A 27,851-nucleotide genomic window follows, 5' to 3' on the forward strand; every position below is an offset into this window, starting at 1 on the left:
ATTATCTATAAACTTTAGAACGAAGTGCAACTGAGTTTAAAGGCTTTGGCACTGGCCAAACAAAAAGGACCTTTGTTAATTTTTAAGGAGGGGTGTTACAGTTTGCTCATTGCTTTGGCTTTGGTGACTTGTCTGAGAAAAGATACTTCTCATTTTCAAAGTGAGCTCATAAAGTCCTGCCCTTCAAGTGCTGAACGACCTCCAGTTTTGTGTAGTATTAAAATGTATCTTGAAACTTCAGGGGTGACATTTTAGATGGCAAGTTCAGTTCTCTGCATAGCCCCGAAAACCATGTATCGAGGCAAACAATTCATTTAAATTAGGATTATCTTTATGTAGAAACGTACAATTCTGGAACATAGTTGTATTTTACTGATTTATAAATGAAGAAACTGAAGTACCCTCTGCCCTAGAAGTATTTTTTTGGGTGTGTGTGTATTTTGTGTGTGTATAGGCAGGGAATAGGAGAAAGTGAGGTGAAGTCAGAGTTTAACTTTTCTGGAAGCTTTCATTTCCTCTAAACCTATTTTTTGCTTGTTGTTAGACAAGTCATGCTGCTAATATATAGTACTTAGTTGGCTAGTATCTGAGTGACACTCTGGGCAACCAGATTTCACAATGCCTCAAATTCCAATAAGGGAAGTCCTTGTTCCTTAGCCAACAGCTTATGGGTGTCTGCGTGTGTGTGTGTGTGTATGTGTATGTACGTGTATGTGTGTAATTTGTGATGACTCAGTGTCTAGGAAGGTACAAACATTGTAGCTAATCTATTTCTGTTTCTTACATTACCTTTCAGGAATGAGCCTGGAAGACCTGGCTAAAACCTTTGAATCATTTCCTGCCAACATTTGGCTGTGACCCATTTTGGAAGGTAGAAAATGGTCCTTAAAGATGATGTCATAGGATCTTGGTAAATCTGAATATTACTTGAGTTTTCCAAGTGCCACCTCAAAGCAATACTTACCCCAGTCTAGACCATCACACGCATTGCTATGGCAGACCATTCCCTTTTTAAGGAGCCCTTGAGATCAGTGAAATATACAACATATTCTGGGACCATAGAGAAGGGAGAAACTGCTGGGTTGCAGAGAGGAAGCTTCATGAAGGGGATGAACCTTGGAGTGGGTTTTAAAGAATGGATAGGAGTTCACTGGGAGAATAGACGGGAAAGGCATTCTAGGTAAATCATAACACATGGAAAGGAAGTTCTGCTCCTCAGAGGAAAAAGTCAGGCCGGGCACAGTGGCTTATGCCTATTAGTCCCAGCACTCTGGGAACCTGAAGCAGGCATATCACTTGAGGCCAGGAGTTCAAGAACAGCCTGGCCAACGGGGCAAAACCCCATCTCTACTAAAAGCGCAAAAATTAGCCAGGCTTGGTAGCGCATGCCTGTAGTCCCAGCTAGCAGGCTGAGGCATGAGAATCGCTTGAACCCAGGAGCCGGAAGTTGCAGTAAGCCAAGATGGCGCCACCGCACTTCAGCCTGGGTGACAGAGCGAGACCCTGATTCAAAAAAAAAAAAAAAAAAAAGGCTAGTTTTCCTCCTTAGGTGACCACAGAGGAGTTAACTAATCTTGTCTAAATTGGGCAAAATGCACAGAAGTTAAACTCTCAGATAAGCCCAACTTTATATCACTCATGCTTTGCTTCAAGGTACTCATTTATTGTGTATGATAAATTACGCTTAGAGCACACAGGCAGTGACATTCTGAAAGTTCCTTCAGCGAGGGAAGTGACTGTATATAATCTGACACCTCTCATACCAGATGGTAATAAGCTGGACCATGGGATTGGAGCAGCAGCGTGTGAGGGTGGATGTGTGATAAGATCAGAACCACCTTTCAGTTAATTAAAGGTTAACTCTAATTTAACACTTTGATTCTCGCTTCCACCTTGTTCATTGGTTCACTGGGCTGCTATCTGTGGGCTGATGCTCTACCAAGTGCTTAGCCTATAAGCAGTCAGGAGGCAGCCATGGCCCCTGCGTTGATGGAGCTTGTAATTTAGCCCCAAACTGATCTTCAGAAAGAGGTACAACAAATAGTTCCAGCAGTTAGAATAAAAGCGACACATCCAAAGAATAATCAGAGAAGCACACATAATTTCCCATGCAGATCAACCGTGAAATGAATGAGCTCAGGTGACAATTTCACTGATCTTTGAAGCAGAGAAATGAGACGATTTTAGATCTTTTTAGGCTTTTGGTTTTGAACATTTGTAGGTTTCATTTACCCCAAACCATAATCCCATATTAAGTAGAACTTTTGCTGTTAAAAATTGAAAACTTTTTTCTTCTTTTATAATTCAGCTTTTCAAATTATTTGACTATGAGTAACTCATTTAATTTATGATTGCCTATGGGTTCTTGGCAATCACGATGCATATTTAGAAATCTTTGCAAAGTGAGAAAAATATAACCTACATATTATTTTCTAATATGATGAAATAGTTATGAGCCCTAAATAGAACAATTAATGGGGTAGACATGATATGGTTTCCTAGACATTGGCCTAAATGTTTATTAGTTTCTGTTTTGCAGTTTTTGTGTTTCATATTTTGGAGCCAAAAGATCTTTTATTCAGCTCTCAAACATTCTTATAGGCACTGGGCATGTTGCCTACAATGCCTAATGGATAAAACGGCCCTGTGCATAAAACCCAGAGTGAAAACGACCAATGAAATTAAGTAAAGGTGTCAGCGTATATGGTTTTCAGATAACTTGGAGAGTTTTTTTTCCATGCTTTGCAGAATTCTTCTAGAACCAAAGAGAAAGCCACACACTCAAAAAGCACAGCATATGTGTTAGCAAGAAAGCACTTGTACCTTCGGTGTGTAGTAAGAAACACAACAGGGCTGAGGTAGTAGAAAATAAACTCTGAGAAAGGAAACGCAAGGTGAGGGGAATGCATTCTTTTAAGTCCCTGCCATGCTAAGCACTGAGTCAGGGACCTTCTATGTATACTTCCATTTAATTCTCATGACAGCCCTATGAAGTAGTTAGGATCGTTCCCATAAAACAGATGAAGAAACCAAGGCTTAGAGATGGTCGGTAACTTACCAAAGGATATACAGCTATGGAGAAACAACCCAGCATCAGCTGAACCCTGAAGGCCTTACTCTCTCCACAGTTCTCATACTGTCTGCTTGTTTCCTAAAAGGGTGGGGATTTTATGACATATTTCTTTCTCTAAATGCTGATTTAATAAGTGATGAATGTCAGTTAGTGTGGAGGAGATAAAAGAGGGTGGATAGAGGTTGGACTTTCCAAGAGCAAAGTTGAAGTAATAGAAGGCAGAATTCACTGTCTCTTTTGTTTGTTTGTTTGTTTGTTTGTTTCCTTAAGTGATTCATTAGTAGAACAAAGCAGTGCTGGATAAAACTTCTGAAGCCCACAGTCTGTAGCAATATCAAGGGAATTTTGAACTATGGAAAGTCCCAAATCATAATCAGATTGGAACATGTCCCAGCTCCTTCATGGTCCCTTTACAATGTTTCTCGAGATCTAGTCCTAGGCCACCACCCCCAAAACTATGCAAGGAGCTCAATAAGATGCAGATTCCTGGGCCCCAAACCAGACCTACTGGATTAGCTTCTCTGAGGGAAAGACCTGGGAATCTGCATTTAAACTCACTGTCCCTACCTCTAGGGGTGATTCTATGCCCATTAACATTTTTAAACCCCACCCTGGTGGTTCAGAATAAGATTCCACTGCCTCCTCATTTTATTATTCAAGAGCTTTTAAAGACCATAGCTTAAACTATCAAGCATATCTAGTTCTGGGCTCACCATTATCTTACAGATGAAAAATTTAAAGAGAAAATGAGCAAATTGCTTCATTAAGCAAGTCAGTAAAACTGCTAAAATGCAAACTCAGAAAAATGAATAAGCCACGCCTGATCCCCAGTGCGCTGGGATTATCGCTTAGGGCCTAGGCTTAAGTCATTAAAACGATTCCCACCCACTGAGAATATCCTATACCCAGGAAGATGTTGACAGATGTTTTTTAAAGCAGTTGCAATTGCCAGGAAGGCTAAAATCACCTCCTAGCAGATAAGCCATCTCCACTATGAAAGAAAGGAAGGAACAGAGGAAAGGAGGAAAGAAGGAAGAGGGAAGGAGGGAAGGACGGCGAGGGGGGGAGAGAGAGAGAGAGAGAGAAGAGAAGTGAGGAAGGGAGTGAAAAGAAAGGAAGAGGCAACCACACTCCCACGGGTGTGAACCACTGGTCTAGGGTACATGGAGAGAGGCAGCCTAGAGACTCAGGATCAGGATACTGTGGAGAAGCCCTTGGTATTTGGCAGGGAAGGTGCCAGGGCCACCCTCTTGCCCTCCCCATCCTGGCCATGTCACTACCCCAGACCCTGACTGTGCTGTGCTTCAGGCATGACCTACTCTTCAGCCCTGGCTGCAACTCCTGGAAGGGCTGGCACAGGGCATTTTCAGAAGCTGATTTCCTCCTGCAGGACTCATCTACCTTTTGCTAAACAGAAAATGTTCTACTGAGTGTAGACTTAAAGTAAAACAAAACATGGAATGTGAGTGCCTGAGGGTCACCCCAGCACCCAAGCCCTTTGACATCAATCCAAGGGAAGATGAGTCCAAATTTCTGCCCTCTGGAAGGACAGGGAGCCATGGGGAAAGCCTGCAGGGCAGTCCCAGCAGACACAAGGGGAAGAAGTCTGAAGGCTTAGGCTTCTCCCACTTGGAGCTGAAAAGGTTGGGTCTAAAAAGGAAAACACGCTACCTTCCTGCCAAAGTCAACCGTGATGAAAGTTTAGAGCCCACCACCTCTCCGCCAAGCATTTCCTGTTCTGGCCTCCCCATCTGCCTCACTGGCTCAGATGTGGGAGAGCTATTTTTAAGGTGCAAACAACCAGAACTAAGAATGAGAGAAGTTATTTATTTATAGTTACACCTTTCAACTGTTTTTTTCCCCTCTGGAGATAGAGGCCAGGTTTCGTTTTCCCTTTGAATCTACAATTCCCAGGACAAGGAAGACTGAAAAGCCACAGGTCAGTTTATCACCTCTAGGCAGGCATTGTTGTCATGGGCAGTACAAGTCTAAAAGCTGTGCACCACCCTTGAGGAATCCCTCTTAAGGAACATACACTCAGCTCATGCCACATGTGTGCTCTTGAGAAGTATTTTGTAAAACATGCTTTTTATATAAAAGGTGATTCAAAAATGCATTAGTGCTTTTGTTGTTTAAAGGAATCCACCCGCACAGTCAGGGTCTGGGGTGATGACATGGCCAGGATGGGGAGGGCAGGAGGGTGGTCCTGGCACATCCCCTGCCAAACACCGAGGGCTTTCGGCACTATCCTGATCCTGGGTCTCTAGGCTGCCTCTCTCCATGTACCCAAAAATGCATTCGTGCTTTCGTTGTTTAAAGGAATCCTTTGTTTTTTCAACCGAGGATTCTAATAGCATCAAATAGATACTCCCTAATTTACAGAGGTTTGTAAGATCAGACTTCATATTAGATTTACTTGGGACAGGGCAGATCTATAGCTAGTGTTCTAAGGGTCAACAAGCTCTTTCTGGTTATGTAATTGCATCTTTCCTCTTGTAATTCAGGGATATCTTCTTACCCAGTTAAATTGGTTCATTCCTAATACCAAACCTTGCAGGACCCGTTGGAATTTGCCAGTAAATGAAAGAGGAAATCCCTCCCTTGTGATGTTCACATAAGCATCATCTTGGTTGTGGATATTACCCCGATCAGTCCACTGACATTATTTTCCTGATAGCACATGTCCCCACCTAGCATTCTCTTGGTTGCTTCCGTCTCCTCCACGGCAATGTAAGCATCACCAGGGCTTTGTTTATCTTTAATTAATCACTGTATCACAAGCTTCAAAAATATATTAGATGCTCCACATTCATTGTTCAATTAGTGAATTTCTATTGACCTCAAATTGCTAAAGTATTTGGGATTATACAGGGTGTTGCAGAGCCCCCCACACTGTATTTTTAAATTAATATCTTCTTAAATATCCAAGTTCCACTGTTTTCACCCACTGCCTCAGGCATTATTATAAGAATGACTTGAAGGACAGGAGGATGGCTTCATTCCAATTCCACTAGTATCTATGCATTTTCAATGAGTCAAACTAAGCTGACAACGCTACAGAATGAGTTGGTCAGCATGACCTACTCCCAGTTTCCTCACTCTCACTACTTTGGGTGGGTTCCTTGTTCAGCCAGGCCACCGAGGTCATGATTCAGCTTTTGGCCAAGGGAGGCTCCTTGTTGCATCATCAGGCTTGTACGAGATTTGGTGTCTGTTCCACTCCATGAAGAAACAGAAAAGATAGGAAACTATTTGAGCACAGAATGAAGGCTTAGAAGCTAATGTATGAGAAAGATGGAGAGAAACAGTTTAACAACCCATGTAACCCAGGATGACACAGGAACTTAAGAGGGCTGGAAATCAACCATACTCAGCACATGGTAGTTCAAAGAGGTTTTGCTGAATAATGGATGAATGGCAAAATCATGCATACATGATACCTGAGCTAAGGTACTGGTTATATCTACTTCTTGGCAGCTTCAAGTTATTATTTTGGGAACATTTCCAAATGCTCCAAGTGCAATGGGGAAAAAAAATAAGTAGGCACAAAGATTTAGTTAGTCACTTACTCACCTTTTTACCCACGTGGGGCCCACTGGTTCCCCCAATGCTTCTCTGCACTGATGGTGGCACCTGATATACCTCTTGTTCTTGGGTGCCATGGCCAGTGGGGACTTGGTAAATTCCCTGATTTTGGTAGGAAGGTGGCACTTGGTAGATGGTGTCTCGGGGAGCAGCCTGTGGGTTTGGCACTTGATAGAGCTTCTGTTGGCCAAAGGTCTGCTGCATCAGTCCAGAGGCAGGCTGGTCATGACTGGAGGTGGTCTCCTGCACAGGACCAATCAGAAGCTTCACCCGGTTGCCTGGGACAATGCCTTGTCGACCATGTAAGGAGCACAGCCACCATCCTTCCAGTCCCCCTGTGTTCTGCTCTATGACGGTCAGGATGTCTCCCTTGCGAAAGGCCAGTTCCTCGGCACACTCTGGGACATTGTCATATAAGGCCCTTGCCATAAGATTCTAGGAAAGAAGGAAGAGAAGGAAACCGTGTTAGAATATTGGGTCAATCCCTTTAGCACCTAAGGCCTGTGCTCCTATGGAAAGGCACACTTCCTGGAAAGAGAGAAGCATAAATCTGAACAATAGACTGTAAGGAGAAAAACAGATGGTGCAGACAAAAGACAGATACATACACACTGCATCTGCCACCAGTGACATCAGACTGCCTCCTTGGAAAAGCTCAAAACACCAGAAGAGTTCTTTCCTCTAGCAGGAGATGCCGTGCCAAGGAATTATGAGTAGCACTGTTACAGAGTTAGAGCATGGTTCACTATTCAAAATGTTTTTCTTCCTTTTTAAAAGTGAGCTTAAGGAAAAAAAAAATCCCAAGATATTCAGATGTACAACAATGAATATTTCTCAATATTGTTCTATACTGGAGGTGAAAAGAGTAAAAGAAAAATCCCAAATAACACAGTACAAATAGCATTTATATTTGGAGTTGAAAAATCAACAGAAGTCCATATATATATGCCTTGGCAGGGCTTAGAAATTCTTGTTCTCAGATGACAGGAGCCTCAGATCCAGAGGGAATCTATAAGCAAGGCATACAGACATGCCATCAAGCATGGAGCACAGGCCGGCAGTCATCTACATCTTCAGCTTTGACAATGAATTTATTAACACATAGGAGGATGCCAACTCTTCTCTTTCGGTCTTTTCTGCATACCTTTCCTGAGGGCCCCTCCTCGCCCTCCCCTTTCGTCACCTACTTCTTGAATCTCGCCATTCACATTGGAAAAGCTGTGCCTTCCCCTTTCATGGGTCCAACACACTCTCCGTCTTTGTATGAAGGCCTGTCTGGCACATTCAGTACTAAGCAGACAGCCAAAGTAGGCATTCAGCAGAGAGTGGGCAGGAGGTACGTGCTGACATTCTTGGAGGCCTTTCAAAGGCTGGGAAGATTTCATTTCTTGGCATTAGTAAAGTTTCCCAGCACGCGGGCAGCCATTCCCGCATGCCTGCCCCCTTCCCAGAGCACAGAGAAGTCGGGAACGTTGTTGATTCAGCACAAGCCCTCGGAACACTAAAAGTGATCTCTAGTGCTTTGTTAAGATGTTTGGATGCACTTAATGTCATTGAGGTGGGGCTCATTTATGGAAGAAGGGATTGCGGATTGGATGGGGCAGGTTCGTGACTTTATTTCATACCATGACATATTCGTGGGATTTTCGGCTGAGGTTGTCTGGACTTTTGCCCTCTGTTTTCTTCTCTAGCGACGTGGACTTGATCATTCAGCCTCGAGCTTTTCATTTCTTTGAGGCTGACTTGCACCACTCACGTCCCCCTGTGCCAGCCCCATTGCCACGGATTGTGCGCATTTTCCACTCTGGAGGGCTGTGCAATGGAAGGGATCTGCCCTCTATTCAGTAGTTGGGAAGGTCCAGTTCTGCTGCTGTGAGCCAGGTTCCTCTTAGCCAGGGCAATTAAAGGAGATAAAGCCATAGAGGACAGTCCTCAGGAAGCTTTGTGATACTCTTCAAGAATAAGGTTGAAGTCCTTTTTCTTGATAGTTATGAGATCCAGGAAGTGTGGGACACAGAGAGGTGAGTGGCCAGGGAAGCTAGAGGGAAACTGAGGACTGTGTGTTTCAGGGGAAGGATTCACTGGGTAGTTAATATTCCAGGAGGCGTTGGGTTTCATCTAACAATTAAAAGTTCACATACATAAAGATAAAATCAGGCAGCAGTTTATCCTGTTCATGGAACCGTTTAAGGATGGTGTCATAATCCTAAAATTGCCTCTGTTTCTCTTCTCCCATCTTTTGGGTGTTCTGTATTTCACAAGAGAAATCATAGAGTTATAGAGGACAAGATTCTGGTCCTTTTACTAAAATGACCTCCAGGAAATGATTCCACCAGAGTTGTACTGAGATTATTAAGTGGGGAGAGAGCTGACCACTCTGGCTTCTGTCTGTCCCTTTATTCTGGGCCCATTCAGCAATCGGGAAGCCCCTACATGAAATCAGAAGTAACAGAGTTGGGCCAGTTGTATGAGAGCTGGGGGTTGGTAGCTGTGCAATTATATTGGCTACAAAGAAGGGAAAGAAGAGAAACAGAAAACAGTAGAAAGGCAAAGGGCTACAGATCTAATCAGCATAAATCAGCTCAAAGCATTCGGAATTGGGCCACTTCCAACTCCAAAAGCACCATGAGGTACTGAAGTGGATCACTGGAGCATGATTGATCAGAGGCAGATAGAAATCCCCGTGCGAGAGTCGTCCTGGACGTTCTTTGTCTCCTGTCCCAGTAACCTTCTTACCACCTGGTGAGCAGCCAGCTGATGTTTCTACACCGGCCCGTGAGCTGCTTTTCGGGGGAAACTCTCAGAGCCCCACAGTCTGGGGCTGATGTAGGCACCACAGGTGAGTCCTCCGGACGGGTGGTCAGGACTTCCCAGCGGTCCTCCTCAGTGCCCATAGAGATTAGGTTTCAGGCACAGCTTAACACTGCTGTTAGTAGCCAGGACCCCAGCACTAGTCTCACACCTGTTCACACACTGATACATATTCTCAGCCTTGGCTGAACAGGAGTATGAGTTATTTAATATCTGTGCAAGCTACAGAGAGTCAATGTCTATATCCAACCACTCTCCTAAACTGAAGCTTACAGCTCCAGAGACCTTTAGAGACACCTGGACACAATGCCCTTGAGTCACAGATGATGAAATGGGGCTGGGGAGACCTATCATTTGCCCACGGTCACACTGTTGGCAGCGATGGAAAGAGAATTGCGCTCTTTTAGTTTAATCCTCTTTCCAGAACTTTAAGCTACCTTAGCTCAGCCACACAGCATCCTTGTTACTGGGCTCGGTTCCATTATATGATAAAGTACTGAAGAGGACCAGTTCTTCTTTTCATGTCTATGGAATAAATTGGATATTTGGGGTCTTTGGTTCTAGCCGTGTTACTTTGCCAGGCAATAGCTCCCCTTTGGGCCTTAGTTTCCTGGTCCTTGGTAAGCTATGGTGATGTTTTAATTAATTTGCTAGATGGCCCTTGGGCTTCAGGCTCCCTCTCCGCCTTGCCTCCTCTCCATTCGCAGTCCAGGCTTGGTCCTATTCTAATGATGCTATTATGTATGTTTTATACCTATCTGATATTTATCTCTCTCACGATTACATTTCAGAAGAACTATTATCTCAGAGCAGTATATTTCTGAATTATGAATGATTTCTTGTCACTGCAACCTCTTGTTGAGTATCTGCATACAAACAGCAATAGTGCAACCACTGGCTGCATTCAAGGGAATTTCTAAGACAACATATTAATAATGATACTACTTGATAAATTATGGATAAATCTCATCAGATTCCAACACAGATAATACATCAGCAAGCAGGGAAAGGCATGGGGCAGGAGTTGGGCTTTCGAAAAGATTTGGTGTTGGCGCAAGGTTTCAGTAAGACCTTAACAGCCAAATGAATTTCAGCTGGACCATAAATCATCTCATTCAAAAGTGCACATCACTTGTATGTAGGAAAATCAAGAATGAATTCTTCTGGCAAGGAGGTGGAGGGACCCTCTCCTTCAGTGCAAAGGTGTGATTCTTTGAGGCCATAAAGTCAGAAACTGATGATCTGCTATCTTAGAAAAACCCCAGAGAAGCAGTTTCGTCTACTCAAGATCTATGCTTTCTCCTGCCTGCCCCACCACCTTGGATATTTATCTCCAGGGTAGGGAAGGTCAACACAAACAAATCAAGGAGAGATAAGAGCACTATGTAACTCTATATTCAGTTGGATGGTGAGTCTCCAGTGGCTGGCAGTTAGCAGTGCAGCTAGAGCTTGGCAAAATGCCAAAACAGTTAGGGCCCAGAACTTGAAAGCCAGAAGGAACTTTAAACAATTACCATCCAACCCTTTTACTTTACAAAAGAAAAAATGAGCCTCAAGAAGTTAATGATTTGCCAGGTCACCTGGCAAGAAAGTCTTAGAGCTGAGACAGGAATTCAGGCCTTTTGTCTTCAGGTCCAGAATTAGGACAGAATTTAGTCAAGTGAAATGCAGGTGCAACACAAGCTGTGGCTCTAATCAGGATTGGAAACCAGCATTTGGGATCATGAGCCCTATCTGAGGGAACCCTGACTGCAGCAGCCTCTAGCCTTGATCCCCACCCCAAGCTTCCTTGAAACTGTCTTCTTCTGACCTCCACGATACCACTTTTTAGTTCTCCCTCTTCTCTTGACCACTCTCATCCTTATTCTCCATCGGAGACTAAATCTTTTTCCCATCCGTAAAGTGATCATGTTCCAAAGAGATTTGTCCTTTGCACTTTCCCGTTCTCAACTATGTGCTTACTCTCTACAGGAAATCTCATCTATGGGATGGCATCTGAACACACAAATATTTCCTAAAGCCATCGTTTTTGCTGGATATTTCTTCTGCACTCCAGTCCCTTATATCCAGTCTAATGGGCATCTTCCTCTCTAAAAGCAAGTGCAAACACCTTTTTCTCCTGCTTTGCTTTGCTTGGTTAACAGCATGCACACAGCTGCCCAGAAGGAGCCACAGAGGTTTGTTATGTCTCTTCATGACCTGCAACCCATCAGTGGGGCCCTGCTTTCCACCTCACTGCCACCCTTCATTCAGGTTCTTAGCAACTTTTTTTTTTTTTTTTTTTTTTTTCTCTGTAGCACAGAGATTGCTTCCCAATTGGCTTTCCTCATTAAACTTCTTCCTCCCTCAAAACCCATCTTCCATTTAACCAGACTGCGTATCTATCCAAAGGCTGTTTCCCTTCCCAGTTCTCGATCATACTATTTCTTTACAGTACAACTTGGATTGTCCTGTTCAAGACTGTGAACTCCTTAAGTTCAGAGATGCAAATTCCTTTTGCATTTCCAGAACTTTACCCCCGTATCCAAAATGAAATATAGACTCATTAAATGTTTACTAAGTTGAAATAGATTCTGGACTCTGATTTCCTCATTGTCTGCAGGGAGGGTGAAATTGTTTTACTTAAAGAGTTCAGCAAGACATTTGGTTAGAATTTTCAGATGGAAGTGGGGAAAATGAATGAACCAGAAAGAGAAATGTCATATCCAAGTCACTCAAGCCTCACAGCCAGAGACTGTGGGAGACAGACAGCAGGAAAGTGCCTGCCCCTCCCTATTAAAACAGGATAATGACGCAGATCGGTAGCCTGACCCCCCTGAAACTAGTGTTTGCAACTACGGAGCAAACAGGAAGGCCAAGAGGAACTGACCATCCCAGTGAGATTAAGCACAATGGTCTCTTTTAAGAGCTTTTCTCCCTTCAGTGTAGCAATCTGCTTTTGGCACTAGGTGACAGAGCACCATTCAGACACTTTGCCAGACCACTTGGGTTCTGCTGTTCCTGGTTCCCAAGCTATGCCTGAGGAGAAGGAAGAAAATACTGTACAGTTGACCAGAACGCGGGTACAGAGAGCTCTAGGTCACATGATGACTTCTACCCCTCACCCCACCTCCAACTGCTCCCTGCCTTTTTTTCCTTCCCTCACTGCTATCAAAATGTCAAGAAAGCTTATTACTCCTATGTCAGAGAAACAATCTGCTTTTCCATATATGGAGAGGTGTGACTTGTAGTTTCCATGACCACTCATGCGGTCCTTTTAAGAGAAATGAGACACTATGTCTGGTGTATCAGCCCACTAAGACCGATAGCATCATCAATGGCCTGGCTTCCTCTGATTATTTTTACTTCATTCTATATTTGTCATGCAGGAGATCCTGCCATGGCTTCAGGGTTGCCCCATTCTCAATGACATTATTTTCCTGTACCCAATCCCCCAGAATTTTAGCCTGGACTTTTGTGGGTTTGCGTGCCTGCACACACAAATGCATACAGAGGACAGACCCTGAGAAACAGACACGTTCAAGGAAATGGCCATCGTCAAGGAAGTCAATCCTAAGGCAGGCGGCTGAGGGATGAACATCGTCAAGGTCAGTCTCGGGGCACAACGGGGAAGAGAAAGGCTCACGTGCTTTTGTGCATACTGATGAAAACCAGCTTTGGTCTGAGGACTGCAAACCATTTTGGCTACATTTCTCCTCTCCTTCCCATCATCACCTTTGGGATAGAGGGGGATGTGGGCTTTCCCCAAAGAAGGAAACAGCCATAGTCAGAAAACATGGATATCTATAAGTATCAGGATTTTAATTCTCAGAATACTTGGTTTACACTTAGGTTCTTGCATCTGAAGATCTGGAATGTTGAATTTTTTGAGTTGGTTCCTCTTGAGATTATGAAGTTGCAGACATGAAACTTTCACATTCAGGAGACAGAAGATATGATAAGTTATGATATGATATAAGATATGCTATGATATGCTAATTTTTTTCCCAGTACTATTTGCTGACTGTGTTCTGACACACTTTTCACTAGGTGAGCGAACGAGCTCACAGAAAGGCAAGAGCAGGACCCCACTTTGTCCCACTAATCCCCGTTATCCTTCTGCCCACTGGTGAAGGGTGTTCAGCATTTCCCACCAAGGACTCCTCTGTCACCCAGATTGCATTTCAGGCAGTAATTTTTATTTTCTGTAAAGTGCTTCTTTTAGACCCCTATGATGGTTACAAAGCTTACGTGAGTATCTTGGACCCTCTCTGAATCTTGACATCATTCACTTTGTCCTGAGTTCTCAAGTTTTCTTAGAGTTTCCAGCTTTGTGAACTTTAGCTATAGATTTCTCTTTTGAGCATGTCTGAGTGGGAGAAGGTTTCAGAAATGTGACATTAGATACCTGCCTCCCGAAGGTACTCTTTGGCATGGCAAGAGACGCTGTTAATACTCCCTGAATGTGCTATGGGACAGCGCCCTGTGTGTGGTTGTGGATCCAGGGTTTGGGAATCTTAACATCTCTTCCACACTGGCCAATCCAATCTGATGAGGGATCATTTGGAACCCAGCACTATTTTGGTGGCTGATATACCAAAGTGAAGGTACTTTTTGAGAGCTGATGAAAAGATCCGATGCTCATTGCAAATTTGGATATTTGGATCTCAGAAAGAAATCTCTATCTGAAGAGATTTGGTAACATGATATGGACAACATAGCTGTGCAATTAAAAAGGGTTTCCTCAAAAGCTGGGTTTCTCTCCTTCCCCACACTTGAATGAATGCCATGTATTCTTGCCTGATTTAGGGTTCATGCTGGACAAACGCATTCATATGCTAGGATTTGTTTACTGTGTAACCAACAAAATCTTAGGGCAAAAAGTTAGTAGGCAGATTCCATATATGTGTGTATATGTGCAATGTTATAGTTAACTTCTATTATTTCCTGGCCCACGGTGGAAGACGAATTTGACTGCTGAGTTCTATTTTTCACTCGTCTTTGGGTTTACTGAAGCAACTCCTGAGAGTCTTAAAGAAGGTGGAGGCCGGGCATGGTGGCTCACGCCTGTAATCCCAGCGCTTTGGGAGGCCAAGGCAGGCAGATTGCCTGAGCTCAGGAGTTTGAGACCAGCCTGGGCAACATGGTGAAACCCCGTCTCTGCTAAAATACAAAAAATTAGTGGGGCATGGCGGCGTGCACCTGTAATCTCGGTTAGTCAGGAGGCTGAGGCAGGAGAATTGCTTGAACCCAGGAGGCGGAGGTTGCAGTGAGCCGAGATCGCACCATTGCACTCCAGCCTGGGTGACAGAGCGAGACTCCGTCTCAAAAAAAAAAAAAAAAGAAGGTGGAAGAACACCTAGATTTTTATAGGTATTAGAACCAGAAGTCACCCATACCTTGAGCAGAGTTGATTAGTAAGAAGGAACCATTCTAACCCAGTCTCCTTATTTTACAGCCCAGACGGTCTCTTATTAGATTAGCAGCAGAGCCAGAGCTAGCATCTTGCTCACCTCTTAATCTAGAATTTTTTCCACCAGACAAGGATGCCCTTCCTGAGAATCTTCTCCATCTTAGAAGTCAGCACTGTTGCTATTAAGCCTTGGAATTTTGAAGCATTTGTCCCAGGTTGCCCAGTTTTGATAGATTTCAGTACAGTATCTTGGCAAGGGGTCAAAAATGCAGGGCAGGCACAAACTCTTTTCAGGGTTCCGTCCATAGATAAATCTGACAGGCACCATATAATGATGAAGGCCTGACACCCACCCACCCCCAAGATAGATTTTATTAACAATAAAACAACCATCTGGATTTCAGCCAGCATTACAGTGTTGGCACTGGATCATATCTATCTGCCTGTCTAGACAAATCCCTCTAACATCCAGGTACTAAGGGAAGAGAAATAAGAATTAAGTTTTAATGGACTGCAATCCACTATATTACAATATACTTCCAAAAATGATGTCATTTCTCAAAGTCAAAATGCACAAGTTATAACATCTGATAAGGTGTTTGAAAGAAGAGAAAGAGGTTCCTATTTTCCATTCCCATCTCTCTTATCTTCCTTCACCAAGCTATGCAGCCTGAGGTTATAGCTAAATCCACCAACACAGATGCATACACATCCTGGCAACTCTTGTCCATCTTCCAGCCAGAACCGAGCTGATGGAAATGGGATGCCACCCTCCCTGGAACTCTTTTAGATGTCACCTGACCTGGGTTTGGTGCCTGATTGGTATTATCTACTTCACTTGTGAGGTCCTCAGAGAGTTTTAGAAAATAGATTCACACACTTGGCTGAGAGGTGTGTACAGTCATACACTGTCAGCAATGCAGCCGCTAGGCTCTCTTCAGGAAGAATTTTCGAAGCTGCAGTTTCTCAGAAGACAGGGGAAAGGTGGCAGGAGCAAAGAGAACAAAAAACCCTCATTGTGAAATTGTTCAGTGCCGAGGTGGAGAGACAAGCTCTTACACGCACATGTTTTACACCAGTTTATGAGAATAAAATAGCTTTCTTAAAGACCCAGCTCTAAATGCATGTTCCATGATGAGGTACATATTGTAGAGAGAGATGCCAGAGAAATACTTTAAAGTTGCCTTAGAGATGGTTTGATGGGTTTTACATTTGACTTGAATGAAACTATGCTTCTTAGTATTTTGTGGTATTTGCTGAAACAAACTGGGGCTAGGCCTGTAAGAGGAAGTTGCTTTTTGGTTAGTACCTGTTACGTTAGGCTCAACATCAGTAATGATAAAATTATGGCAATCAGTTCTATGGGGGTATTTTTATTCTTCTGTCACATAAAACCAGTAGGGCAGTTATTTTTTAAGCAGAAGGAGTAGAAGAGATTAGACCACTGCTTCTCAACTAGGAGATTTTTGTCCCTCTAGGTACAGGCAGTGTTTAGTGGCATTTTTTGGTTGTCACCGTGTGTGTGTGTGCACGTGTGCGTGTGCATGCACACGTGTGTTACTGGTATCTAGTGGGTAGAATGGCCAGGGATGTTGCTAAACATCCTACGGTGCACAGGACAGCCCCCACCACAAAGAATGACCTGGCCCTCAATGTCAATAGTGCCAAGGTTGAGAAACCCTGGATAGAGGAATGGACACCAGACTGAATTAGGAGGGTCTAGCTTCAGACTTCACGTTTTAAGACTAATGGACCACCAAATCTCTGCCTTTTGTGTCTCTGTTTCCCTGTCTGCAAAATAAATATTAATAGACACGTTCTTCTTTATACAAGTATGAGGAATCATGAAATTATATACTCCAAATGTTCTGATTTCTTCAGAAAAAAGGGTCTCTGTGAAATCAAAGCACAGTTATTATTAGTATGCCAAGATGAGCTCATGAAATTGTGTCTTAAGAACTGTATTCCTCTCCCTGGAAAAAAAAATTCCTCCAGGAAAAAACAAAAAAACCAGAAATGATCTCATCATGATTACACCTGCCACACCAAAAAACAGACACACTTCAGAGAAATGAAATTCTTTCCCTTCAGCAATGAACTAAGCTGAGTCTGTAATTAAGATCTTAATAAGGGAGGCAGGAGGCTCGATTCAGGTGCCGCGGGCTATGAGGCAAGAGCGCCCATGCCAGGTTTAAAGCAAGAACAATTGGATGCAAATCCCCCGCACTGCTTGACACTCTCAGGTGTTCCAAACAAGTCCATATTTCAAAATGGACATGCCTTTATTTCTAAAGATGCCTATTTCTGTAAAGAAAAGGAAAGGGAGCACCTTGTTATTTACAAGTCAATGTTTAAAAAAACAAAAAACCCACAACATCTTAGATAGTTTCCCGCAAAAGGCTGCTGTAAGGGAGGTGGGATAATGCCTTCGACAGTGGGTTAATCTCAGGAGCAGCTCTTGATGACAGTCTCTACAGTGACCATGTGTTTCCGGACTCTCCCAGGCAGTCCCCAGGTTCAAATATCCTTTCCTTTGTCAGACCATATGTCCCATGTTTTTTAGTTTGTAAAACATGGATACATACTCACAAAAAAGAAATAGTTTTGAAACCAACAACAAAGGATGGGAATGCAAGTATGTTTCTTGATTATGGATCTGTCATGGTTGAATTTCCGATTTGGGAGAAAAAAAGGTAGGCACTGATAAGAATCTTAGATTCAATCAACGTATGTGTTCTCTAATTGACAAGGTGATCTCTAAGGAAGGAAATGAGATCTATTCCAGGGCCTCTGGGCCTCTGTGAGATTGCCTAGAAGTCCAGCTCCACAGTGACAGGGGTTATTAAGAGAAAGGAGGCTGTCCGGTTGCGTGCATTTCTGCTATTCCCTTCCTCGAGACCATTTAAAGGTGTGCTTGTCATGCTGGGCTCTCAGTGGAGAGGGTCAGGGAAGCGGCGATAACACTGGACTTCTTCCCCAGGGGAGCACGCAAAGGAAAGAGGGCTCGACATGTTGCTAGGCCCACGCTGCTGTGCTAGTGCGGCCATACTGAGGGTCCACAAACCCATTTCCTGCCAAACTCTCGGTCACGCCACAATGACTCGTAACGAGAACCAAAGAATAAAAGGAGAAAAAAACCTCATCGACAGATGACTGACGTGCCCTGACAGTAAAGACTCAGAAGTAGCTGGAGTGTCTAGAAGTCCACTTTACTGCCATTTTCTGTGTGCTGGCTTTGCCTGTTATGGTTATTTTGGGAGGCAGAGGGTGTTGGGGGGCAGATAAGCCCAGCTCATTCTTAAAGAGTCCTCTAGCTGAGTCCTCAGTTAGCCTCATCTCCTGTGGGAGTAAGGCATTCAACTAAGGAAAACAAATGGACTATTATGAATCATTGAGATTAAGGCTAACTCACAGTTACCAAGTGATAGCACAAGGTTTCTGCCTAACCAAAAAATACGAGGAAAAACATTAATGACACATCATGTTATCTAAATGCATAATGCCTTAATAAGTAGACAGGAGATCTGGTTCAAATATGAACTTTACTTGTGTTTTGGTTACTGCAACTTTCTATTGGGTTTCACAGATAATTAATCCATCCACTGCCCCCACGTCAACCACCCACACACATTAAAAAAAGGAATTAAAATTAATTTCAAAATAGCTATCAAATATTTTTGTTGCTTGAAATGGTTTCACTTTTACATATTCATGGTTGCTCAATCTTTGTTTCCGGTGGGCGTAAACAGAACATTTCACATGAGGGACGTTTTTGGCAACATCATATAACTATTACCTTGACATGTGAGACATATCAGGGGAATTCTAATTCGCAAGACTGAGATTTGCCAACAATCATGACACTTGCAAATCACTGGACCCAGGCTTTGACTGAGGATCATGAACTACCTACTTAGACACCATTTAAGCAGCAGTAGTGGTTAGGGAGGGGATTAGGGAGAAAGATACTAGCTGGTTTTTTTGTTTGTTTGTTTTTTTAAAGAATAACTGGGATTTGGTAGTCCATTGTGGGGCCCAGGCATATGTATTGGACACTGGCAACTTTAACATCTCCGTGAGAGCTGCCTCCACTCCCTACCTCAACCATGAAAAACTGCTCTCAACACCACCACTATCCATATTTCTGGAGTGCCTGTTCTATCTTCCTCGCATTCACCTAGATCTCATTGTTTAGTCAAACTGTCTTCTAAGAGAGTCACCTTTTCCAGCGAAGGGTAGAAAAGGTCACCAACAAGGTCACTTATCTTAAAATGCAGATTGTTCTGGAAAATAGGCCTTTGCAGGCCGTCATGTTCCCTAGCTGTGTGGAGTCCTCATTAGCCAGCAGGAATTACTGCAGAGAGATGGCTGGAATGTTCAAAGTAAATAAGATGGAGGGGGTGTTGTTGGCAAAGTATAAACAGGGTTTTTTTTGTGTGTGTGTGTGTCCCCTTTTCATGCCCGTACTCTTTGCAATCATCTATCACCTAGGAAACCGTCAGTTACTCTCTGGCATTTTAAGTTAGAAATATAGTATTTCTTTCCAATGGCGCTGTTTTATTTGTCTTAGTGAGAAGTCCTGGTAATTCAGCTTATATGTTCCTGCAGAGTATTGCCTTGGTCCTAGTGGTTGGCATTTCAAACCAATTTGTTTCGATTTCTTTCTGACCCTAAAATGATCTAAACATAGACAACCAAGACCTCTTACTTTACATTTATGTCATTCTAATTGACTGCGGTTGGATAAGAGATTTTACCCTGAACTTCTCATGTACTCCCAACTTACATTCTTTGGATTTTACCTTTGGTTTTTCTAATTGATGCCTTTCTCTTTTCCTCACTGATATTTGTGTTATGGGTAAACAATTCTAGTGAATGTTTCCTCTTAAACTTTTATCTATATAAAACTTCCATATTTATATATCTGTATATCTTTGTGTGTATGTGTATATAACATCCTATAATAGCTGCCATTTATTAAATGCCTACTATCTGCTGGAAAGGACAATTGTCATATATCCTATAACTATCTGATAAGACAGGTATTATTCCCATTTTATAAATGAGGAAAAGGGGGTTTAAAGTAGCTTGCATAAAATTATACTGTTAGAAAGTAACAAAAGTGGGATTTGAAACAAAGTCCAATTTTTTTTTTTTTTTTACTACGCCATATAGTGTTAAGATCTTCTTAAATGGCTATTCGTGTATACATTTTATCTCCTGTGAGCAAAGGCTTATAATTTCAGGAATATTGAGTCCAATGAACAATAATGAAGGAACCAAGGCAAAAGAATTTTAGCAAGCGGGGCTATATGCTATTAGGATCGTATGCTTACAATACACATCCAGGCCCAGGGAATACTCAACAATACTCAGCCATCTCAACCTAGCAACTGGGATTTTGACATAATTCTGTCACCAAGTCTTGAGTACACACCATCCTTTCAACATGTATTGAGCATCTACTATACAAAGAGAACTGGAGCCAGCTAGCATTGTCTGCTTACTATATGCCAAGAGCCATAGTAAGTACTTCATTCATATATTATCTCAGGTCTTGGAACAATAGTATGAGGCAGTTATTCTTATCCCTATTTTACAGATAATGCTGTAAAATGAGGCTTAGAGAGCTTAACTTGCCTAAGGTCACAGAGCTATAAGCCATAAGGAACAGAAATGCCTTTCTCCAAAGCCCATGCGCTATCATGTCTGTAATACAAGAGCATAAAAGACCAAGTCTCAGCCCCCTCAAAACCTCACAGACCCTAGATCATGCTTTTTATTCAAGGACTTTTCGATCAGTCTGCCTCTACGTACAAATAAAGGGTGGGTCTCTTATATTCAGTGGGGTTTACTTAAAACTAAACAGGCCCAGTAGGCAACCTATCTGAGTTACATGTATCCTTTAGATAATGATTTGATTGAAAGAGGTTAATAAGTAAGGTAGTGCTAACAGAGTAGGGCAGGGGAAAACCATAACAGCCTATTTTAGGGATTATAGGGCAGTCCTGGAGACAAAGGTTTCAGAGTCTGATTGTTTAAACAGAGTGGCTGGATGAGGAGACTTTACTAGCGGGACTGACGGGCCTCTCAAGTCATGCAAGCACAAAGAGACAGGTAGATGAATGCGGGCAGCGGACCAGGATTTCCCATAGCAGAGTCTAAGGAGAAGGAAAAATGAGGGCTACAGGATGTGCATTAAAGATGTCACATCCATGTGTCGGGGGCGAGGGGGCAGCAATAGACAGGTGGCAGTGAGGGGCCTGGAGAGTACGGGTTGGAAGTAAGACCTACCGAAGTCAGTATTAAAGAAGCATAAAGAAAGCCTGAAAAGAAGAAGCAGAAAAAAGAAGAAGAAGAAGAAGAAGAAGAACCGGTGAGGTTATAAAAGCACGAAAGAGGGAGGAAATTTGCAAAAAGGCCGGGTGTGGTAGCTCACACCTGTAATCCCAGCACTTTGGGAGGCTGAGGCAGGTGGATCACCTGAGGTCAAGAGTTCAAGACCAGCCTGGCCAACACAGTGAAACCCGTCTCTACTGAAAATACAAAAATTATCCGGGCATGGTGGCGGGCACTTGTAAACCCAGCTACTCAGGAGGCTGAGGCAGAGGAATCGCTTGAACCCAGGAGGCAGAGGCTGCAGTGAGCTGAGATGGTGCCACTGCACTCCAGCCTGGGCAACAGAGTGAGACTCAACATCAAAAACAGAAAAAAAGAAAAGTGGAGAGGAAGGTGTTTTTTTCAGAAGACTGGAGTGAAGGGAGAGACAGGGAGTCACTGAATTCTGAGAACAGGACTGACGTGTATCCCAGCAAGGAAAGGATGCTAAAGGAATCCTTGGTATGTTACGCACTGTGCAACTTGCTAAATTTGGTATTATCAGGCACCTTCAGTTCTCCAAAGGCTTTTATCTCTGTGCAGTTAAGCCATTTAGCTCTGCAAATGGGTTTGCTAAATAAATAAACAAATAAATAAATAAATGCATAAATACATAAATAACCAAGTTGATATTTTTCAAAGCAAGTTTTAGTGCTTTTAAATCCATAGATCTCATACAAGGTTTAAAAAGGAAAAGGGCAGGAGTCCTACATTTGGATTGGTTGCAAAAATTGTATAGAGAAAAATAAAGCATTTTAAACCAAAATATCAAAGCAAGGAAATAATTGGGAATTTTATAGGTTATACATGACCATATTGACTAAATCAAAGACTGTCTGTCATTATTTTCCTCAGTCTTGCTTGAGAAAATACGAATACTTTCAAAGTCCCTTCCAAAGCACACGGTTTCTCAGCACACACGTTCTCCTTTCCCTGACCTACTGCATTCAACCAGAACGCAAGGCTCTGACTTTCAGAATGCAGCTTTCTTAATGGCATTGTAAGCTCCGTCTGTAATTTTTCTTCAGTCAAAACGTTAAAGAATGAATTTATTGTATGGTAGACGAGATAAATAATTTAGAATTTTAATGTAGGCACGTAAGGGCTCAGAAATTTGGCAAAGCCACAGAAGCATCTCTGCTCAGCCATTAGCGGCCAGGCCAAGTGGCTGCTGAGCCCCGGCCAGGGCTGGGCCTGAGGTGGGCGGGGCCTCGGGCCTGGCAGGCACAAATGGGGCGGGTTCTCGGGGCTTCTGCTCAAACACAGCTGCTCAGAGACCCTTCCATCACCCTCCCGGCAAACAGCACAACCATACACCTCCAGACCCTAAGGAGCAGCCTTCACTGGGTAAGCAAACCAAGGCCATCGAGGCAATCCCCTAACCCCCCAGCCCCCGCCCAATTAAGAACATGCTCTGTATGTGAAGGGGATTTTGTAGAAAACTCTTAATAAATGAAGCCCCCATAATTTACCATCACATAACCACAGGCTGAATCCCTTCTAAGAGAAATGGAAAATTAAGTACATATGACAGTGACTGCAACCTTCCTGTGGACAAATAAAAAACATATAGGGAAGTAAAGACAGACTAGATATGTACTAACCAGAAATGTCTGTCCAGAGTAATAGCTTACATTCCACAGTTCTCGGGATTGTTGCAAGTATGCTGCTGCCTGGCCTGAAGCTGTGTATGTTAAGTGCAAAATAAGTGAAGGTTTGTTGTTCTGAAGTTGTGATCCCTGGGGCAGCCAAACCAGATAATCAGGTTAACAACGACAAAAAATCTTATAGGGCCTGTTTCATAAGTCTTTCAGTGAACATTTTAAGATCTGTGCTAAATTTACAGTGCATAGAGCAACGTAGTATTTTAAAGATAATTCTTGTCTCCGGGATTTTACAATCTAATAATTATCTGGTTTTACTACCTAAGTGGCTCAAGTTAAACAAATACCTGCCAAGCGTGCATTTCATTTTACTTTGTAGAGCTACTCTCTTAAAAAGAAATTATCCTGCAGGAATACTTGGGATGAAATAGTCTTAAACTTTCTGGGAAAAGAAAACACTAGCCATATTTTAGAGAGGTCAACGATGGTTCTTTCTCTTAATAGTGGTTCAAGTCATGAGTTCTGGAGCCAGATCGCCTTAGTTCTAATCCCAGCTCACCACTTTCTAGCTGTGTGGCATTAGATAAATTACTTAGCCTCTCTGTGTCATTTGAAATTGAGTATAAAAATAATATCCACCTTATAGAGCTATTGGGAGAGTTGAATATGACAATCTTGTATTGTCACAGTAAGTCTCAATTAATGTTACGTCATTACCTTTGTGTCTCTCCTCTACTTACAATAACAAAATCCTTTCCTGAAGTAAAGCTGTTCATTATTAAAGAGAGAGAAAGAAAACTTTATAAAAAAGGAAAGTGGATTTCTTCAGTTGTTGGTTGATTTAGTAGTCATCATAGGGCGTAAGTCATTTGTCCGATCAGAGAAGTTAGCTTCTTTGCTGGTGAAGTTGCCCCCAGGCTAATAAAAATCGTGTGTTTACATCATTTGGCATAGTGTTCAGCACCAGTAAGGCCCAGTGGAGAAGCAGGTTTCTCCATGAATGCCAATTGCAGTTTACATTGTCAGTCACTTTATCGGTTGCCTTTAGATTTTCTTTCCATAAAGAGTAAAGCTAAACACGATGAGATCATTGAACAAAAGTGACTTGAGACTTTGTCACTTTTGTCACTTTCTAGATTACGGCACTCAATGTTTTTCAGCCACTTATACTTTCCAATAATAGACACATGAACATACTTTCTCTTTTATTCTGCAAGCCAGTTCTTATTCAACAACAAGGAAAGGAGGAGCAAAAAAGTCACTCCAGGCTGAGTAATATCTGGTCCTATCATTGTTCTAAATAAGGAAATATGGGGTGACCCACTTTAAGAAAGATAACTTTCCTGCCAGGTAGAGGGATTTGTTTCTGGTTGCATCCTAAAGTCAATATTAATAGTCTTCAGGATGACCCTTTCCTCTGATCTTCCCTACTGAAGAAGATAATAGCTGATAAAACAGAAATAGCTGATACCTGTGTCTTCAGACAGTGGTAATGTAGGCATTACAATAAAGACTCTCGACATTTAGATTTAAAGCTTTTGAATAAAGTTCACAGTTTTTGAACAAAAGCTTTATTATTAAGGCTAGTCAGTGGCTATCAGCTAGACCAAGTATTTACAACCTTACATCAAAAAAGGATGGACCAGAAAAATTTAGAAAAAAAGCGAAGTAGCTTCCAGCTAGTGTACAGTTAATATAAATTGTCAATCCAAAAGCCTAGCACCCTTGCCCAAATCCATCTTAATAATAACACTTTTGTTTAAAATAGCATAAAATAAAATAGTAGCACTAGCACTCATATCTATTCATCATTCAAGAAAAATCCATGCCCAATTCATTGCAGTCAGCTTTCTTTGTGTCCCCTGGAAGCTGCTTGCCTCCTTAGATGGGAGTGACTTAAAAAAAAAGGGAGGGGGGAATATATGGAGCAAGTCAAATATCCTTTTGGCAAGAAAAATACACAAACAATGGTGTAAAATGCACTGGAAAATAACGCTGCTGAAGTACTATGACTATGACACTCGGTAAGCTTTCAGGCACAGTGAGCCAGCCTGAGCAGTCACACTCTCACCCCATTCAAACTCCAATAAAAATGTTTTCAAGAAATGGCTCATACTTATTTATTCCTACATCCAATATCACAAAAGGATGTCAACCCTTTCCATCCTCAGCTGTGTAATCTGGGCTTTTAATTTCTCCCACCAAAAGTGCATATGGCATGCTCCTTCCAAGACCAAAGGATTAAAGGAAAGGCTGGAAAACTTTGCACTAAGAGCCAGTCTGAGAGAGACTATGCAGTCCTCATTCCTCCCTTATTACTGCTCCCCAGGGCAGTGGAAGCCAGGCCTGGGGAAGCCGAGGAGACTTGAGCCAATGCCTGCCGCGATTCAAGTCAGACACCCTCTGGTCTCCAGTGGCTGCTGTGAAGCGGCTCCAAGTCTTAACTTCTCACCGAGGTATTTCCCCGGCAACTTTCAGAGCAGCTGGACTCGGGAGTACTGTGAACCCCTGGAGTGGGTCTTTGCTTGCCTGCTTACATGCCAACCTCAGTGACCCAGACCCATCTTAGAACTCTCCGGACGCACAAGGGACTGTCACAGTAGGGAACACGCACACACACGCACACACCCGCAGGCACAGCCTTCAGCTTGCAAGGAAACCTGTAAAAGGCACTCTCTTACCTTATACTTCATTTCGGCGGCGTTGAGTTGAGCCGTTTTCCTGCACTAGTTAGACAGCATTAAGCACTGCGGTGCCCGCCCCTCCATTGAGTGCAGCGCTAGAGGAAATCGAGAAGGTCCCGGACAGCGCCGCTTCTCAGTCGCAGCGCCTCCCCAAAGTCTCTGAGCTCACTGTTGTGACTGAGGCAGGCTGATCGCGGACCTCATTTGCATGCCGCCCCGCCATTGGCTAGTGGGACAAGGTACTGCTCAGGCCCTGCCCACCCCTAATTCTGAAAAACTGACAAAGAACTTGTAATGTGATCTCTTCTTTTTGCTTTATCAGAGGGTGGAAAATAAAACGGAAAGTGGGGAGCCGTCTTGAACCTTACTCTGTCCCCCAGCCCCCGCCAAAGGAGAAGACAGAAAGAAAGAGAAAGAACAGGAAAAGGAGATACATTCTTTTTAAGATTAACCCAAATTTTAAAGAAACTGAATTCACAAAAGCAGTCTGACAGTCGCGCTTCCTGTGATCTAGCAACTCCTTCATAAACCCATTTCGTTTCAAAGCCATTCACCTCACAATCTCTACATGAAACGAACTCCCGGAACAAAAGGTTTTCTGTCTCCGGGCCCCTTTTTACTAACCACCCCTGCTGATACCTCTCTCTCTCTCTCTCTCTCTCTCTCTCTGTCCCTTTTTCTTTCCCCCTCCTCCCGCCTCCTTTTTGTGTGTGTGTGACTGTTTGCTTTTTTTGTTCTTTTCAACGTTCAAAGTACTTCGCGATGTCAGTCTACAAGGAGCTGGAAGACAATTCTCCCTTAGTGAAAAGGAACCCTCTAGCACACGCACCAGCGTTTTCCTGGACAGCTTCTCACCAGGGCCTCAGAGTTGCAGGTCACACATATTGAGCGACCTTCAGTGGCTTTGCTGAGGATAAAGGTTAGATGTGACCTCTCAGATGGGGTTGGCCAGTGCACGCCCTATACATCATCACCGTCCACTGAGTTCTGTGTTTTTTGACGGCTGGCATTTCTAGCTCCAGCTTTGAACACTGCAGTGTTTTTCCTTCTGACCTCTGTCCTGAGGATGACCCATTAACCCACCAACACTTATTATTCAGGGAAACGAAAATGCCCAGTGTTTGATGAGCCTGGTTTAAAAGACCAGTCTGTCCAGTGAAGCACAGAACATAATTTCTATAAAGGTTCCACTTTAGGATTTCTATAGAGAAAGAGAATCACCCAGAAAACAGAAATAGTCACCTTCTGCAACTCTTCTCAAGGATAGAGCAGTGAGGCAAAAAATTCCTTTTTCCTGGGCAAGACTGAGACTTGGTGAATCCAGACAATAGCTGTCCCCGAGTGGGATGCACTCCAACCAGACTACATGACTTGGATGGAAAAATCAGCCCTTATTATTATTATTATTTTTTTCCTGACCAAGTTGGATCAGAATCTGATTCCCTTTGCCTGTAACACACAAATTCCCAATGGATGAAAACTCTACTTTTATGATCTAAGCAAAAGGAATGAGAGAGCAGCTGTCCTACAAAAGTGGTTTCCAGATGCAGGGTTGGCAGGTTCGTTTGCAGTTCAAAGTGGCACCGATTCCAGGGACGTGACCCCCCAGGCCATCCTAACGAGGCTGACATACCTGTTCCAACCTGTCTTAGGCCTTACTTTTCCTCTTTTGTCCTTAGAGCAAAAATAAGCCTGAGCAATTGTGCAAGGCCTTTCTGAACACATATTAAGCATGCAGCATATTGCATTGTAAAGATCTCCCTAAGAATCCTGCAGACTGACTGGAGAGTCGTTAGTTTGCAGGAAATCGTTTTTGGTGTCTGCCTGGATAAAGGAGGACAATGATTCAAAGCCCTTCCCATCTGTAAGATGAGTCTGGTGGCCTCCAAGAGATCTAGATAACATTCCTTTGGCTTCCTAAGTGGTCAAGCTGAATCCTCTTTCTGTTTTGTTTGATGAGTATCGTTGAGTAAATGAGTGCTGTCCTATTCTATTTTAATGTTTTCAAACAGTTTCCAAAAGTCTGTGCTGCCAGTTTTTGTAATTTCATTCTCTAGCTAGAGGGCTTGGTTCCCAACAAGTGGCCCACCTGCTTTCCTGTTTCTGTCCTGTAAGGTAATTAAGACACATGTCCCGACATTCATTTCAAGAAGGTTTGGGTCAGTATATAGTGAGTTGCATAAAGGAAAGCACAAGGGTTTTGGAATCAGGTAAACCTGTGCTGGAACCTCAAAACATTTTTAATTTTTTTTTTTTTGAGACAAAGTTTCGTTCTTGTTGCCTAGGCTGGAGTGCAGTGGTGCAGTATCGGCTCACTGCAACCT

The 27,851-nt window shown here is 43.0% G+C and overlaps 1 protein-coding gene and 1 long non-coding RNA gene across 4 annotated transcripts in view; one reads left to right on the forward strand and one right to left on the reverse strand.

Annotated features, from left to right (window-relative positions):
- LOC116275240 overlaps positions 1-27,851 on the forward strand; it is a 106,722-nt gene that overhangs the window by 57,674 nt on the left and 21,197 nt on the right. The gene's annotated exons all lie outside the window — the stretch shown is intronic.
- Positions 1-27,851, reverse strand: part of NEDD9 (neural precursor cell expressed, developmentally down-regulated 9) — a 203,930-nt gene that overhangs the window by 22,530 nt on the left and 153,549 nt on the right. For 2 of the 3 annotated variants that reach the window (XM_003897059.5, XM_017957560.3), the window contains one exon: positions 6,647-7,093. In XM_003897059.5, coding sequence (XP_003897108.1) covers positions 6,647-7,093 — 447 coding nt within the window. Of the gene's footprint in view, positions 1-6,646; positions 7,094-25,524; positions 27,805-27,851 lie in introns of those variants that run through there. The other variant, XM_003897058.5, reaches the window with a different exon arrangement.

This window comes from Papio anubis, chromosome 6 (genome assembly GCF_008728515.1).
Source record: "Papio anubis isolate 15944 chromosome 6, Panubis1.0, whole genome shotgun sequence".
NCBI classification, from domain to species: Eukaryota; Metazoa; Chordata; class Mammalia; order Primates; family Cercopithecidae; genus Papio; species Papio anubis.